General features: G+C 40.7%; 1 protein-coding gene across 3 annotated transcripts in view; it reads right to left on the minus strand.

Moving 5' to 3' along the window:
- Nucleotides 1–19,006, minus strand: part of AK8 (adenylate kinase 8) — a 111,712-nt gene that overhangs the window by 39,112 nt on the left and 53,594 nt on the right. For all 3 annotated transcript variants that reach the window (XM_034751916.1, XM_034751917.1, XM_034751915.1), the window contains one exon: nucleotides 7,820–7,961. In XM_034751916.1, coding sequence (XP_034607807.1) covers nucleotides 7,820–7,961 — 142 coding nt within the window. The remainder of the gene's footprint in view (nucleotides 1–7,819; nucleotides 7,962–19,006) is intronic.

Consider the following 19,006-nt stretch of genomic DNA (forward strand, 5'->3'; position numbering starts at 1 on the left):
TTTATCAGCTATCAGTGTAGCAGAACGTTATGTATTGATGGCTTTAACATCATTTCACATTTCTCGGATGTTAAACATGGATATGCAACATATGTGCGTTCCAACAAATCTGATGCTATTCCACTCTCTTCCTCCAGTTTTTATCATGTGATCCAGGTTGGTGGCTTTTGGATTGGCAACATATATGAGTCACCAACTTTGCACTGGGACCTCCCGACACTTGATCATCCAGCAATCTTCATTGGAGATTTCAACAGTCACCACTCTGGGTGGGAGTATGCTGATTTGGATGATGACGGTAAATGGTTGATGGACTGGGAGATTAGCAACTTTGTGTTGATTCACGATGCAAAACAACGTGGCACATTTCTCTCGAAAGAGTACTCACACGATCTTTGTTGGGTTAGTTCACTAGTTGGCCATCCACAACCAGTGCGTCATATAGTAGTTGATAACTTTCCTCACAGCCAACATAGACAGTCACTCATCCATGTCAGTCTCCAGCTACCCATCGTTCAATCAAGCATCAGCGGAATTTTCGTAAGGCATTTTAGGAAAAGTTTTCCAATGCTTTGGAACGTAGTGTGGTTACCATTCCGTCACATTGTATCCCAGTTGATGAAGCCTACTGCCAATTCCAAGGAGCCATTTACAAAGCCGCATTTTCAGTCATACCATGGGGCTGTCGACCAATTTACACTCCCTGCCTGAGTGCCAATTACCAAGCCTTGCTCAGGAAATTTGAATTATCTGGCAACCCAGACATTGAAGACCATCTGATTGAGTCTCTGGACACTGCCAGGCGCACTCGGGGGAAGGAATTTCTGGCGAAGCTTGACTTCACTTATGCCAGCTGGAATTGCTGGAACCTGATCAGCTGTCTGGGTGCTGCCCAATGACCTCCAGGCCAAAATCACCCACTGCTTAAGCCCAATGAGGTTGCAAGTCATCTACTGCAGGTAGCAAAGGTTCCTCTGGAGAAGCGATTTAGACACAAAGTATATGTCAAATGGGATCATCTTCAACGTCAGAATGTGGGCAGAAGTCAACCAGAACCATTTACAGTAATTGAGTTAGATAAGGCCCTTAACTCCAGCAAACCAGGAACAACAGCAGTGTATGATAACTTCTTGCTGGAATTCCTTAAGCACCTTGGACCAATGGTGTCACAGTGGCTCACTAATTTCTATATACGGGTCATTAATGAAAAGAAGCTACCACACACTTGGTGTCAAGCAAAGATTATTACCATTCTCAAGCCGGGCAAGGATCCCCCACAACATGGTGAGTTACCGCCCAATATCCTTCTGTCAGTGTGTTTTAAGGTGTTTGACCAATTGATCTTCCAACAAATTACTCTAGAGTTGGATGATATCTTGCAGATTGAGCAGGCAAGGTTCAGAAAAGGACATAGCACCTGTGATCAAATCTTGGCGTTGACCACCTTTATCGAAAACAGTTTTCAACAAAATCTAAAGACAGGATCAGTCTTCCCGGATTTGACCGCTGCTTATGACATGGTTTGGCACAGAAGTTTTCTGTGTAAACTCTCTGGAGTTGCCCTGTGTTGGGTGGTCGAAGTAGCAGAGCTCTTCCTCCAAAACAAGCAGTTCAGAGTAAACGTGGGTGACCATTGCAGTTCCTGGAAGTGTCAGATTAATGGTCTCCCTCAAGGTTCAGTTTTTTCACCCCTACTGTTCAATGTGTACATCAACGACTTGCCAGAAACACTCTCGCGCAAGTTTACCTATGCCAACAACATCTGCTGCAGCTAGCAAGCTCAGTCCTTCTCAGAAATTGACAAGGTCCTGAATGATGATATGAAGCTCATGGCAGACTATTGTAGTCGATGGCACCTGCAGCTAACTTTTCCAAGATGGTTTCTAATGTATTTCATCTGCATAATGTAAGCGCAAGCCACGATGTTACATATTTTCTTAAATGGCCAACACTTGCAGCACAACCCAAACCTGGGTTACCTCAGCATGACATTGGATAGGTATTTGATGTACCGCAACCACTTTAAGAAGACAGCAGCCGAAGTTAGCATTCAGAACAATTTGCTCGGAAAACTGGCTGGCTCCACCTGGATGCTTAGAATATCAGCCCTTGCCCTCTGCTATTCAGTGGCAGAGTACTGTGCTCCTGTCTGGTGTCACTCATCTCACACGAGCCTGGTTGATGCAGAACTTAACGAAGCTATGCACATTGTTACCGGGACTTTACATGCAACTTGTTGCCATGGCTGCCAATACTTAGTAACACAGCAACGCCCCATATTTGCCATGAGGGGGCTTCCATCATGCTCCTGGCCAATATCTGTGAGAACAGCAACTTGCCTCTGTACTCAGACCTCTTCAACCACCTGCCAGTTTGCCTGTTTATTCGAGAGGCCCTTTATGGACACTTCTATAAATAACAATAATTAACTCCAGCAACTTGAACTCCTGAGGAACTGTCCTTTGACAAAGGCTACTATGGTCAACAAACAAGGTTGTCTGTGCTTTTGCTGCCTGTGAGTAGACTACAGTACTGTATAGTTACATAATTTTTTTACAAGAATATGTGGGTCTCTGATAACTTTTTAAAACAAACATGTTTGAAAGAGAACAATCAACTCTTGTGCATGAATGTTGCTGATCTATTAGGGCAGGTTTGTTTACTCCTTGGCACACCTTATGATTACAGAATTTTAAAGATGTGAATCCAATACTATGCTTTTAAGTTACGTTTTTGATGGTCTTCTTCAGGTTCCCTAGAAGATCCAGATTCTCTCTTGAATGCTCTGGATATGACAGATAGGAAAACCTGTTTGAGCTTTCTTCCTGTCCAAGATACCACATCACAGAACTAGTGAGAAGGTAGAGAATGCTAGCAAAGGGGGTTGTATGTTGAATCAAATGATCTTGTTGGTGGAAGCATGAGAAAGAGAGAGACTGTATCAAGGCACACACATTCTCAGCCACTTTAACAAACTGCCAACATAAGCCAGACCACAGGATCACCAGTGGTAGAAAGTCCACCAGAGGGAGGATGCGGTGGCACAAGGTGATCACAACCTCCTTTCTCTCAGGGACTTACAAAGAGCTAGAGCTCACAAAAAGTGAGCAGCCCAGACTAGGGAGCTGGGCATGGCCAGGGAATCTAGGAGCTGCAGGATTTAGAGCATTCCTACACCTGGCTTGGCCTGCATGCTTCCTACAGAATCCACAGCAGAAATGAAAGGGAAGCCACATCTTTAACGAAGGATGCTAACATGCCAATAGGAACTGTAGCAGGAGTCATGTTTTAGCATAAAAATAGCATGGTGTTTAATGCAGAAAATTTGTTTCCTCTTGCTCAGATCAATCAAATGGATTATGGATTATACTCAAACTTAAATAAATAAAAACAGACATTTTTGGATTGAGTCCATGCATGGAAAGATATAGTCTAAAAATAAATTATTAGGAAAGTTATGAATGGTAGAATACAGGGGTTTTGACTTACCACCTCAATATTTACAGTATGATCAATAACAATAAGGTAACAAAAAGAGGGGTTGTTTTTACCAGCTTTGAAGTGTGGGGGAAAAGGCATTGATAACAGGCATATAATACAGGCTTATCGGGTCTTGAGCTAAAGGGTCTTATGCTACTTCTTTTTGAGTCCATACACACTGAATCAATATATGATATTCATGACGCAAAGCAATTTTTCAGTGCACCTTCAGTGAAATGGGAAGTTCTATTCCTTAGCAAGCACAGACAAATGTGCTCTCATACACTCAGTTGATGTGACTGTGATCACTGTCATTATATTTAGAATTGACTGAGACAAGCTGTGCACCAGTTGGGAGCTGAAGTTAATAACAGGAGATATATAACAGTAATAGCCTACATTGTTGCTGGTGAACTTTATTTCAGCTGTAAGTTTGGCAAAGAGTTGTAGCTCTGATTTACTCAATGTGTACTTTTGTAGAAAATCCAAACTTGATATTTTCATTTGGCCTGTGGTTTTCTCTAGATTGTTTGGAGAACAATCCCCCACTCCCCCCAGACCTAGTTCATAGAGGTTTTACAGTATCTTAGAAACATCCAGAGTTGTACAATCTACTTTCTATTTTAGCTCGAGTAATAAAAGAACAAGAGCTAGAACTGACATTTGCACCTGCTTTGATAAAGGACTACACTGAACCCTTAACACCAGCAGTCCTGAGCATCTGATGCTAACCTGTAACTATATCTGGACTCTCATTTACTGCAGACTCTAAGGGGTTAACAGTCTTCCTTTACCAGGAGGCTGAGAGACCACTAATAGATTCAGCTTCTTATTTGCCCTAAAGGCTGCCACAGTTCAACACGATTAGGATCCTGTCCACTTAAGCTATAACTGCATCATAAGGAGGAATGTAGAAGGCAACGCATGTGTTCTCCGAGTACAGAAAGACTGGTGCTACAGGAGGACATTTCTGTCTGATAGAATACTGGTTTCCCTGCACCAGTCTGCAGGCTAGTCTTGCTCTATGGTAAATACTAATTTTTAAAAAAAAATCTAATACCTTAGATTTGCAATGTGAAAATGAATTATTTCCCTCCTTGTTCTAGGGCAGTTCTTTGGATGCAGTGGCTGATGCTGTATGCACTTTTTTTATTATTACATTTTAACAAACTTTATAGCCCATTTTGTTTGTTTTCAAATAACTTTATTTTCTTTCTTTTTTTCCATCAATTACTAGGTTTGTTTCTCTTTCCATAAGATGGAGGAGTCAGGAGACTGATGCCGCTCAATGGTGTATAATTTAGTATTATGTGCACTAGGTTTATGTGGTGGGAGTCTGATAAAACATAGTATTTGAACACTAACCATTTATTAGCTCTAAGGAACAGATTTACGACTTGACAACCAGACAATAACTCTGTTTTCTGATCAGCCAAAGAGGTCTACTTTGAGTTCAAAACACAGAGTAACGTACCCTTTCACAAATAATTTTGTTTACTGATGTGACTAGATTTTAATAATAAACTTGATATATATGTAAATTTATTTTAATTTAATTTCATCTACTGAGCCCTCCTAAAATGAGACTTTGTAGGTTGTTTTGTGTCTGATTTATAGATTTCTGCATTCTATTCCCAGATTGATTTCAAGGCTATAATTCTATCCGGATTTTCTACTGATGTCAAAAACACCACCACTGCAGATAGTGTTTTATAACTAGCATCACAAGAGAAACTGAATTACAGCCCTTCTATTCCGTGCTGCTATATGTCCTTTGTTTATAATCTCTCTTTCTCTCTGTATATACCTGGTACTTCAGTTTCATGGAAAAAAATCAACTCCAAAATCAATCAGGTTAGCATGATATCTGATTTTGTCCCTTACTTCAACCCTTGTATAAAACAGTAAAAGGCCAAAGTCTGTACTGAAATACATACATGCAGCTTCTATTAAAGCCGATGGGAGTTGAGTGCATGGATCAGAGTGGAATTTTCATATCTAAGCCTTTATACACCAGCCACTGTTATGTGCATTATTAGGCCCTGATTCTGCAAACATGCACAGTGAATTAAATGGGAATATTCACATGCATACATCTACTTATAAGTAGGGCTCTGTGTCTGTCATGGAGATCGCGGAAGTCATGGATTCCGTGACTTTCCGCTACCTCCGTGACTTCTGCAGCAGTCAGCGTGACTGACTCCAGGGCTGCCCAAGCAGCTGGCCCAGGCAGCCCTGGGGACAGCCACACCAACTGCTGCTGGAAGATGCTGCTGGAGTGGCCCCGGGACAGCGGTCGGGGGGGTGGCTGGAGCAGCATCAGGGGGCGGACCCAGGCAGCTGGCCCTGGGGACCGCCCGAGCAGTGGCCTGTGCAGTTGGCCCCAAGGTTCAGCTGAGTAGTGGTCCTGGGGGCGACAGGAGCAGTGGCAGGTGGGCGGCCCCGGGGTCAGCCGTAGCAGCTGCTGCTCGGTGGCCCCCAGCAGTTGGTGATGCTGGCCACCAACCCCCTCCCCCCCCGAGCAGCGGCCACCCTGGCCCCCCCCAAAGCGGAGCCCTCCCTCCCCCGGCCCCCAAGAGCAGTACTACCCCCCCACACCTATCAGCTAAGATTTAGTCAAGGGTATATAGTACAAGCCATGGACAGGTCACGGCCCGTGAATTTTTGTTTATTGCCCATGACCTGTCCATGACTTTTACTAAAAATACTCATGATTAAATTGTAGCCTTACTTATGGTCATGTATACAGACTCAGTCCCTTAATTGTTTTTGTTTATGAATGCACCTTCCAGGAAATGCTATTATTTAACCTAATCTGACACAGGTTTAAGCATCTTCTCCTCTTTATCTCAAATCATCAGGAAACTGGTTTCTCTTTAAAAATATTTGTTTTCAATAATTTTTCTATACCAAAGACTTTATATGAAAACAACACACTCCCTTCCCTTTCCTTGCCACATCCACAATACCTCCTCTCCCAACTCAATCCTACCCTTTCACCTCCTTCCACTGTAGCCTTGGATAGCAGCCATATGGAAAAACAGCTGGGGGAAGGAGAGATTTTGCCAGTTTCGTGTTGTGTTAAACATTTTTGCATGTGAATTTCCTTTTTCAAGGTTAGCTCTGGAAGTGTAGGAGCTAAGAATTTCTAACGTGCTTTTGTGATGGCCACCATCTTGGTCAATACCGAAGTACTGGAACCATGGACCTCCTGAGGTGAAAGCAGGAATCTTAACAGCTCGAACTGAATAGCCAGGAACTCTAGCTGAGAGCTGTAACAGACTCCCATCCTCTGTGGACCAGGCCCAGAGAGTACCATATATTATTTTCCCAAGAGGTTATAACAGTTCTTTTATGATGTTTGAGTAGTTTCTGCCCCTAGAACTCATGTCCCTTATGCTATGTTCCTGAACATTATTTTAATAACCTAAAATCAAATACAAACATCACATTGTCTTTCATTATTCCACATAAAACAAAAAGACACTGATCTCACAGTGAGGTCCCAGCCATACTAATATAATTCTAGGAGATCACACCTACACAGATGTAAGCAGCTGCAATTTACATCCAGCTCTAACAAAATAAACGCCCTGCATATAGTCCAAATTTAACCCCTTCTTGGGGTCTGGCTTTAATGATAAACCATCACAAAACAAATCTCAACCTCAGCTTGCTCCCCAAGTTTGGCTGTCCCTAGGGTTTCCCTGTAGGACATCTCTGTTCTAGCCTCTCTCTCTCTAACAGAGAAGCTCCAAACCCTTTTTATAACTCTGGCTGGAGTTAACAACATTCATCTGTCACTATGATTCCACAGTAATTATCCTGCATCTTTATGCAGGGTTCAAGCACCTGTCTTTGGGATGACTCAAAAGGGGAGCCCTCATTCCTGTACAAAGTCCTAGGGTCTGTTATAACGAGCATAATAGCCAGACTCTGTGGTTTAAAGTTCTCAAAGTAATAATGACGCACCTAGTTCTACGTATAAGTATCTTCTCTAAACTTGCAGGGTGGGATTTTCTGAAGCCCTCATCATTGGCCTAACTCTGCTCCCACTGAAATCAATGGTAAAACTCCTCCTATTGACTTCAGTGGGACCTGAGTTCTTTTGAAAATCCTTCCCTTAGACTCCTGGCTCAATCAAAAAAGTGGATCACCTAAAGGAGCGTTTACCCATACAAAAACTGACTCTTCAATGAGCCAAGAAAAAACGGATAAAAGGAATCAAATGCGTCTATGAGAATCAGACTTTTTTCTCTCTCATATTTGATTAAGGTAGGTAAGAACAACAAATAAACAAGAACACATATTGTTTATATGTTGTTTTTTAAAGTCTTACCTGTTTGGAATAATTCCTGCTCTTTTCATCTGTTCTGCCTGATCCAAATCTTTTGGGAAACCATGTAGCACCCAACCATCAGTCATGCAGTCTAATCTGTTGAGACGATCTGCCAGTAACTTTAAAACGATGTTGTCTGGGACTGGAGAGGATTAAAAAAAAAAAAAACACCACTTATTTTGTTTGTCAACTCTCAGCGCTAAGCAGACAGCAGAATGCTTCTTGTTAGCCTATGAAGTGAATTTAGATACAAAAAAGTTATTAATGTTTGAAAGCTGTAAGCTTTTTGAGTAGGGACAATCATTTACTGCGTGTGTACAGTGCCACAATGGGGCTTCAAACTTGTTGAGGGCTTCAGGACAATCACAATATAAATAATAAATACTGCCTACATAAGCATGCAGAGTAATTTTTCTTATAAACAGTTAGCTATGGATATCTAGATTATCCATATTTTAGCTTTCTACTGTGTGACATGACCACATAAGACCTGCATAGGCAATGATGTAAATTGGATTAAATACCTACTTTGTAAAAATAGTATTTGAACATATTTAACATAGCAGATCATAGTGGCTCCTCTACAGCAGTGCCTAGTGTATATTCTGGCCTTAAACTTTCCTGTAAAAATAATTATTATTTTCTAGTCTTTGACCGAAAGATAAATTTCCAAATGTGATACAACTGTAAACTGTTGCAGTGTTGTCTTCCTCAGCTTGCAGAGTTCTAGCGCCTCTGTTGCTGTTTCTGTTTACAAGGCTCTGATTGTTAAATAAAGGCAGTTGTGAACCCAAAGTAAACCTTCGTTTTAATTTTATAGGACAGAGGAGAATGGAGGGATGGCTCAGTTTTCACTATACCCTTCATAATCTAAACTACTTCAATCAAGATACTCCATTATCATTGCTTATTCCTACTGATTTATTGAAGAATTAAATTAGTGGACTGAACAAGGACTATTGCCAAACTTCCAAGGGCTGATCTGATGTATTAGGTTTAGAAGCAAATAACCCAACTAGCCCCATGAAAGTGGTTAGGGAGGGGAGCATGATCAGAAACACCTATTAGGAGTCATTTCATGGGCAAACATCTAAAACAATTTTTAAAAAGCAGAGACAGTGCCTCCTCTTGTATTTGCACAGTGTCTAGTACATTAGGGGTGGCTCCTATCGGAAACAAAGAAGAATAATGGATTGCCACATAAATCCATAACATGGAACATAGATATTTTATTATTCACCCTGCCATAGCATTTGCATACAATAGTACAGTGGGAAGTTTTCATACCAGAGTATGTGTTTCAGATCTGTAATGCTGGGACTCACCTTTGCAGCAAATGGACAGGTGCACACCTGTATTTCAGTTGGGTACGTTACCATTGACACGATACTATCAAAAGTGCTGGGTACTGCAGGACACACTGAATAGTCCCTGTTTCTAGCAATTTTTAAAGAATGGAATCTCCATTGCATCCCACTTTCTATTCCCAAAACTTCAACATCATCCACAAGGGAAAAATCCATTCAGTCCCAGTTGTTGGGAAGTCTTGTTTCTATTGACTCTTGTAAATCTATGATAGCTGCCACTCCGTTTCCAGCACCAGTACATGCTGATTCTCTCGTTTTTCAGAGCCTTCAACCCTCAGCCATGAAATTCACCACTTTTCCTTTTGGAATTGAATCATTGAGTTTACAGAATTGCTCTCAGGCTTCAATGTACCAGCAAAAATGAAAGAAAACCACAGGGAATTAATTAGAAAACTGATTAGTGTATTAATTGAGGATACGCACTTCACACTAACAAGTTAAGGATAGTACTCTTCTCTAAAAAGCATCTGCTAAAAGAAAACTGCCATGGAATATAATATTTTCCAGTCACCTGATCCCATGTAAAATGACAAAATCACAAGAGGTACTTCTGTAAAATGCCAGAATGAAGAAAGAAGCAGCCATATTGTCAGACTGATGATATATATTAACAAGAGGACGATCAGAGCTGCATCCAGAGACGCAAGGAATAGACACTGGTTGGCTTTTTTGGGGGGAGGGAATAAAGGTAAATTTTTTATTTTTTCCAGGAGTTTTACAGATTAACACAAAACTGAAAAAGCCCAGGACAAAAATTAAGAAATCAGCTAAAGAGAAGCGATGGAAATTTCCTCCTGTTCCCTGCATCTCTGGCTCGAGGACTGGACTTTCTATCTTGATATTCATGTCGCCTGCAGTAATCATCTTCAAAATGGGTTTACACAGATGCCCGATTCATATCAATGGAAATTTTTAAAGATTCCTTAAAATGTTTCACCACTACTTCATAAAGGAATTAAGTGATACTGTATCACTCTTCATGGGAGCCCCATTACTGATGTAGAACACCCTTTCATGCAGGATTCCAGAGGCGGCAGCTGGCAAGCGCTCTCGCTGGCTCCAATAAGGTGACTAGGGAAAAAGAGGGAGCAGCATAAGGCCTGGGAGATGGTACAGAGGAACAGGCTGGTACACAGCATCCCCAGCCCTCCAGCAGATCTCAGGGATCCTCAGATTTAAGGTGCCAAGTCTTTGCTTCTTGCATAGTGGGAGGGAAAATCCCCAAGCCCTAAAGCAAAAATCCAAAAGAAACTGTGAAGGGAACATTGTGGAATTATTCCTGGCCCTGGCCACCTTCCGCAAGTCTTTAATTTGAGCGAATGATCAGATTCCAATTCTTAGGTGATGGTTTCTTTTGGCCAGAGTGTAGCAGCCATAAGATAAAAAGGGAAAATTCTACTGTAGGGTGAACCAACAATCCATCAGTTAATGGTGGGACTTTTGTGCAATGTACTAGACATATCTGCAATGATAAAGAATATATCAAGTATATCGTGAAACATTGCTAATTTCAATGCCGTGTCACTAGATAACAGCAATACAAATGGATAGCCATGAATCACTTTATATATTCAGTACAGTACATATGTACATAAACACACCCCAGTATATATGTTTACATGTTTTCTTGTGTTTCTAAGTTTGATGGTGAGAAATGAAGCATAAAGAAGTCAGACAGCAGGCTCTACTCCTGATTAGAAAACATAACTATCACTTTTATACATTAGGGGAAGATAGCTTGTGGGCTGTTCAACGGCATTACAAAGTACATCAGCCACCCTTGAACACAAATAGTCACAGTTAAAGCACCTGCTTTAAAACTGTAACATTCTTGAAAAAAATCCATATTATTCTTACTTCCCTGTGGTACAAACAGAGTAGTAGATAATGAAGAACTGTGGGGTATGGAATTCCTTTTCACTCATGTGGAACTCTCTGGTGATTGCGAGGGAAATTACTAACCTGTAATTGGAGTGATACACAGTCTCTAGATAACTAGCCTTGGATCTGCTGGCCTCAAGCGTATGACCAAGAGTGCTTGCTAGCAAAGTAGAATTTAGAGCCGTTCTGATGAGGCAGTCAATCTACATGCTTTAGGGGGATTATGAAGCACATGAGCTTTGAATAATCTTTTTTTTTCCCAACCTAAACTTGTGTGAGTTTCCAACTCTGTCTCTGAGAATTGGGCGAATGCGGCTCTAGAGAGGTTTCTTATCTTTACAGAAGTTCAAATATATGAGACTTTTAGAGATTTCCACTTGTGGAGATTGTTAGCCAAGAAGGATGTCCCTATTAAGTATTGTGGAAACATATCTCCATTAGCTAGTGAGATCAAGACACAGAGATGAAGTTCAGCCACTAGCACAGAATCTGCAAGGCAGCAGAACCACAATGATGTCTCTACACTGGGACAGGAGTAAGTAGCTATGGAAAAGGAACCAAGGGTGCTCCATAATCTGTATACGGGGCCAGCCCAGCTCTGCCACACACAGAAGTGCAAAGATCAAGAATTTATACTAATCCTGAAGAAAGAATAGAGGAATATCCCTAATATCTTCCAACAAAGCATATGTAGAAGATCTCCAGCAATGGCTGGAAGTTGAAGCTAGACAAACTCAGACTAGAAATAAAGCATACATTTTTGAGAGAGAGAGTAATTAACCACTGAAACAACTTAGTATGGGTCGTGGTGGATTCTCCATCACTGGCCATTTAAAAATCAAGATTGGATTTTATTTTCTAAAAGATCTGCTCTAGGAATTATTTGGGGGAAGGTCTCTGGTCTGTGTTACCCAGGAAGTCACATTAGATGATCACAGTGGTCCCTTCTGGCCTTGGAACCTATGAATATGGTGATATGTATGATAAGTACCAATGGGGGTCCCTCATCTCGGAACCATACATTGCATTATCTGCATTATCCTGTGATGTTTAGCTAAGGAAGTATGCTCTTTGCTTTGCTGTGCATTCCTGCCAAATCAGGATCAATGCTTCATGCCAGAAAACTTAGCATGTCTCCATTATCTCACAGTCATTGACACAGTGGACACATGACCTGTGTCATACAGCTGAACTCCTTGAATTAGACATAAAGACTGAATCAGCCTCTTGACCTAACAGGTGATCCAATCAATTGAAGGATGAGGCACGTTGGCAGGGTGGTGTGGGTAAAGTGTGAACTGCTGCTCTTTGTGCTGTAACCATTCTGTGAATAACAAGAGAACTTCAGTCTCTAGGATAGTCAATCAGCACTTTTCATGAGTACTAGTTTTCAGACATTAGAGTACAGCGCAGACACTCATGATCAGAACATAATATAGAAAGTTTAATGCATGTCACCACATACACTTGCAGCAGTCTGCTATAAAGTAGCCAAAACAGTAGGAAAAGTTGATGGGTATACAAGGGAAGTCATGAGCCTGCCATGCATCCGAAAGGACTGCAGACTTTCCCACAAAGTCCCCACTGATGAAACTCCTCGGAATTTGGCCTATAAGTTTGCTCCCTCCACACACAAAAAGAGAACAGAAGTGCGGATCAGTTAACAAAACTTTATCTTTATTGGCTGCTAAAGGTAAAAGGAGGGAGGGATAGTTCAGGGGTTTGAGCATTGGCCTGCTAAACCCAGGGTTGTGCGTTCAATCCTTGAGGGGGCCATTTAGGGATCTGGGGCAAAAATCTGTCTGGGGATTGGTCCTGCTTTGAGCAGGGGGTTGGACTCGATGACCTCCTGAGGACCCTTCCAAACCTGATATTCTATGATAGTGAAGAAGAAGTGGTACATTAAGGACAGAAAAAATAGGAGTACTTGTGGCACCTTAGAGACTAACAAATTTATTTCAGCATAAGCTTTCATGGGGTACAGCTCACTTCTTCAGATGCATAGAGTGGACCACACAGACAGAGGCACCGAGGTTCAGTAGAGGCTGTGCAAGTGAAGTTGTGGTGGAAGGTTTCTCTCATGAAGACCTACAGAGGAGCAGTGCAATCAAGCATTTCTCATGCACATCAGGAAGGAAGGAAATATATTACTTGGGAGGCTGCATTCAAGTGCTAACCCTCTATGCATTCAAGTTCAAGTGCTTCTTCAGAGATACAGTAAACTTTATTAAATCACCTTGCCAGTCAGCTCCAGAGTGAAACACTAGAGCAGTAGTTCTCAACTCAACTCAACTAGCTGTGTGCTAGAGGCCGTTGGGCTGCCTGGCACGGCAGGGTCCGGGGCCAGGGCTGTCAGCCAGCCCTGCACAGTGGGATCTGGGGTCCCTGCCACCCAGCCCGCCACCCATGGTTCCACTCCTGGCCCCACTCTGTGGAGGGGTCTCTGGGTGGGAGGAGCTGGGCATAGAGGTCTGTGAGGTTCAGGGGGGACAGGGATACTGTGGTTCTCAACCTGCAGCCCAGGTTACACATTGTGGGCCACAATGATAAATAGGTTGAAAACCACTGCATTAGAGGGTGCGCATAAGCCAAGTCTCTGGATCCACAAAGGATACTTTTGTAGAACTGGTAAAATTCACATGTTCCAAGCTAAACACCTCATATTTCAAATGATACCTCCCCAATATCTTTTCTTTTAAAACGCAATGTTGAAAGATACTGACTCACTTCTCCAAACCTACAACTCATTGATTCCAAGTAGAGTACAAATACATTTTGCAGGAATGTGTCCTGTCAGTTTTGTGCAGCAGCAGAAAGTTTAAAGTCCCTTTGATAATACTGTCCATATAGACTTTATCATTTCCTTAGACAGAGATTTTTCAGTTAGGTCTAAAGTCTTTCACTGTTAATTCAGATGCCTGAGGCCTGATCTCAATGTTTGACAGTTAACATCTTGCCCTGAGTATAAACCACTGCCAAGGGCTACTTCCTTGGATTGTCCTGTCAACTGTAAATTTAGCAAAGTGTGAGATATGAATATCGTATTGTTCCAAGCGCATCAGATTACCCACACTGGATAATTTTATTTGGTTCTTTGTGGGAAGCCTTCAGTTTTTTCACTGACCTCAGGGTTGTTAGAGTTCATATTCATTTGGGTTTTTTTTAAATGCGCTAAAGAGAGATTTAAACAGTGATTTATTTACTGTGGTGTAGGCTGACCAATACCTTCATTCAGCCTTGCCAATGCACCAGATTTATGATGGTAAAAGGATTTTCTCACCATATATTATGCGCTGTGTTTCACCTCATAGAATATCAGGGTTGGAAGGGACCTCAGGAGATCATCTAGTCCAACCCCTTGCTCAAAACAGGACCAATCCCCAGACAGATTTTTACCCCAGTTCCCTATACAGCCCCCTCACGGATTGAACTCACAACCCTGGGTTTAGCAGGCCAATGCTCAAACCACTGAGCTATCCCTCCCCCTGAAAACCTAATGAAATACATACAAATAAATATAATTCTCCAGGATTCCAACGGTAACTCAGTACAAAAAGGAATAGCTATGGGAGCAAGGGATGATTTTTGTTCACATGCACAGAGTTGTTCATAGAAGGAATTTCCTCCCCGCACCAGTATTGGGGAGTTTTCACCTTCTCCTGGAGCACTGAGCAGGAACACATGGGTGAGTAACACATGTTCAGTTCCCTGCACTCACAGGGGGCACAGGGCATCAGACATCAGTGAACAGCAGTCATCTAGTCTTCTGTTCCTTTGAATGTGAATTTATTAATTCAGAGGCTCATATACAGCCTACCTCGACTCCCAGGGTATGTGCATGGACTCAGATATGACTCTCTAGAAAACTCAAGAAGCTTTGAAGATGACTCCCAAAGCTACATTCAGTATAAAGGCCACAATATATTGCAAGGAGGGTTATATAAATTAGGCTTTCCATTGGAAACTAAGCTTTGGACTTTTCAAGAGGCAGCTAACACATAGTATGGTGGTAGCGAAACAACCATTATTTCCTTAACACTGAAGCTGCATTTATGGTTTTGAGCCCCCTCAATTGGTGCTTTCATAAGCTCCTCACTGATATTACCAGAAATCATGACTACTGTAGATGCCTATGATAGTAATAAACAGAACAGCGATCACATTAGGCAAGGATTTTTTCGATCCTGTTGTTTGTTATTTACTGCCACCTGCTGGTAAAATGAGATTACTGCAACACAAGCCAATCACTCTAGACAAGGTATGGGAAAAGGCAAGTTAAATTATGAAATGGAGACGACCCTGTGTGGAAGTTTAAATTATGCATTTCTGCAGAATCTCATCAGGTTAAGGCTGGAACAAGAAAACACGACTTGCCATAGAACTGACTCTTATTTGTCCACACCCGCAACCGACAATAGAGTCCCACAGTATTATATGCCTATCAACAGCATGGAATTTTGGCTAATTTACAGGAACTGTCAGAGATACTTCTCAATAGCTCTGTTAGCCTCCTTTAAGTGAAGAGATCTTAGATGCATTTCTATTTATTCATTCTGAAACCACTTTTAATCTGGTTAAGAGAAAATTTAATAAATAATAACCAGTATTTATGTAGATTTTCAAAGCACTGTGCAACATAAACAAAATTAAAAAAAACCAAGAAACACTCTTACTGTATGCTCATATTCACTATCCCTAGCTATGTTGATGTAGGACTTGTCATCAGAATTAGAATAATTATTTGTAAATAATAAAATAAAATATAATAATCTAAATATTTCCATTCTACAGTCTCAACTTTTTACCTCTTGGGACAAATGTGGAGCTTTTAGATTCCTAAGGTTTTACAGAGATAATATGATATAAATTTGGGCTTTAATTTTTGGGTTTTTTTAAATAGAAAGCAGCTATATTAGAGTTGAAGTGAAAATATTTATAAAAGACATTTAAGATCTTAAAATCATGTGTAGAATTAAAAATTACAGGACATATATTTTAAATAAAAGGAGTTAACCATTCTTTTTCTCAGCTGCCAAGCATGAGTTTTGGGAGTCTTTGTTTGCCCCTTTACATGTTATGATATTCTTCACGCTTGAAGAACTAAGAAAGACAGCTCCCTATCCTGATGTAGCTATTAGTGATATCCTTAGCTATTGCAGGAGAAACAGAGAAATCCAAACTCAAGGGCTGGTACATAAAAAGCTACTGTTTCTCTTTAAAATATTATTTGAATTTTTCCAGTTCCAACCAAAGACACAAATTCTTCCCCATTTACACCTGGGCAGTCTTACTGAAGATCATAGCGTTTGTGACTGAAGGAAGAATTTGGCCTGCAGAATCTTTCCTGCTGCTGCTGCTGTGCAGGAAGGAAAGAACCTAGGCCAGCACTTGCAAAAACTATCTTTTGACTTCTAAACTGAACAAGCTTGATAAGGGGTCACTAATGCAATAAATCTGGAACCCCACCGGGCCATTTTTACGGTCACTTGGAGAACAGAATGGCTTGTTCATGTTAATACAATGCTTTCAAAATATACAGTGTTATGTAAGAGCTAACTATGTTTTTTAAACCTCTTTTTAAAAAAAAAAGGCATTTCAGTTTCGCATTAAGGCCTGATTCTATATACATGGCTCCTAATGAAACATACCCACAGAATTTAATTTTTAACATTTACAGAATAAAAATGGTGGCTGCCAAAATGTGATATGCTTTCCCCTTCATAGGTGTCTTATAAATTGATGTGATTACTTAACCCCTCCCGGAAAAAACGATTTGGTATTAAAAACAAAAACAGAACAGAAACCAAGTTAGCAGTCTAGTGCTCATGAGCTACTGGTTTAATCAGCTGGGCAGGATGGAGAGTAGTGGGAAAGGAAAGAAGATATTTGTCAGCTTCTCAAGAATTCTTGTAAACAAGAAGGAGTCAAATAAATTTTACATGATTAACACATAGCACTTAGCCTCTTTAAAGCTCTTTATGAACACAGGTCTCCATCCTATGAAGTGCTCAGCACCTTCAGTTCCTACTGACGTCAGTCAAGATTTAGGGCACTCAGCACATTGCAGATTGGTATCAATGGGAGTTGTAGACACTCATCAAGGGTATCAATCGGAGTTGCAGACACTCATCACCTTGTAACATGCGTCCTATCCTGCACCCCTTATTTATGTGAATAGTTCCATTAATTTGATAGCACTTCTCATCTAAGTAAGGACCATTAATAGATGCTACCAAAATACAAATAACAATTTTAAATAAAGGTTGAGGATCAGGACCTGAGGCCATGATTGTACTTTCACTGAAGCCAATGGCAAAACTTTCATTTATGTCAATCAGAGCAGGCCCATTAACTAATTAATGCTCACATCTGCATTGGAAAATACCCTCACTAGTATCTATTTCCTCTGATCTGGGTTCCAAGGTGGGATCCTCATTTTAACAGGATGATCTTTCGGATTTTTATTTCTTTGCCGAGTGATTCTCACCACGGCCCATTTCTGATCTGAATATTTGGTAACAGTATTTGTCAATTTTAGCTGGTCTGTGCTGAGCAGAAATAGAGCCAATAGATTTCAGGATATTAAATTAAAAGAAAAGTGGACACTAATTTCTCATCACTGAGACAATTCAAACACACAAGGAAAAAAAATAACAGCAAAACTCAGACAAGCAGAGGGACAACTTATAGCCCACATATATTGATGTACAACTCACTAGTCTATAACCTCTCCTCTTTTATTGAAACATTAGCATTTAAAAAGGAAAATATCTATATTTTAAAATGTTATTTTGTTCTTCTGACCACCAATTTTCTACTAGTGGAAAAAAAAGGCTCCTACCTATTTTCCATAAAGAAATCTTTGTAGCAGTCCCAGTGGAAAAGTCAAAAGTTTGACTTGAAAAATGGAGCTACTTCAAAAGCATTGTCAAGCAGAGGTGAAGGGTTCTTAAAAATGTATAAATTAAAGTGTGGTGTGTTAATAAATATCTCTATAACTTTATACTGTCTGTTTGTGATATAGATGTGTGTACAGACGGTCCGGATGAATGTACAGCCTGGGTATAAACAGAACTTTAATAAAATAGGAAATCAATCTGTTTATTAGTGACTGCTTGGACTGTATGTGTATGTGTGTGTGTGTGAAAAATGAAAGAAAAGTGGAGAGTTTTTTTCAATAATAAAAAGGGAGTTGCACTGCAGGGCCCCTAAAGCTTGTGAAAAATTAAACTCGACGGATTCAAACTGTCCTATTTCCACTTCAAAAGAGAAGAGGCACTGAGCTCTTCCCAACTTATCTTCAAACGCCCAGCACCCTAGAAAGTTTCTTTAAAAAAAATAAAGTCTCTAGTTCCCCCAAGCACTGTACCCGTTACTGTAGCTGCTGTCTCTCCCTCTTCTAATTATACCCATGTGAGTCTATTAATCAACTTGTAAATTATTTAGAGAGCCATGCGCTGTCTTCAGCTAGTACAAACACACTGCATGCAAAGACTTGCTGAAAACCAATGGAGCTCCCAAAGGGTCTCTCTCCAATGTTCAGACAGCTTGCAGCTTGCCAGTACAACACTGTTAAAAACAAGAAATAACACTAAGCTTACCTCCTCAGATATCAAGATTTACTTCTCCTTTCAACTCTCAAGCTCTTTGCAAGTTTTTAACAAAAGAGGAAGCTGTTCTATTGTCAAATCTTTAGCTCACACTTAGTGATGAGAATATTAATTTACTGTCAAAAGAAATGAAGTGCTTCAGGGAGGCTGTGATCACCATCGCCAGGGGACCCCAACTTTCACAGACTGCACCAAAAGCACCCCTTTAAAATCGTGCCGATTAAAAAAAAAGCTACATTTGTATAGCAATACTTTGTATTTGTAATTTCAGAAATTAGGGAATCCCATATTTTATTCCCCCACATGGAGAATGCTATTGGAGACAGCTT

The sequence above is a fragment of the Trachemys scripta genome, chromosome 17, assembly GCF_013100865.1.
Source record: "Trachemys scripta elegans isolate TJP31775 chromosome 17, CAS_Tse_1.0, whole genome shotgun sequence".
NCBI classification, from domain to species: domain Eukaryota; kingdom Metazoa; phylum Chordata; order Testudines; family Emydidae; genus Trachemys; species Trachemys scripta.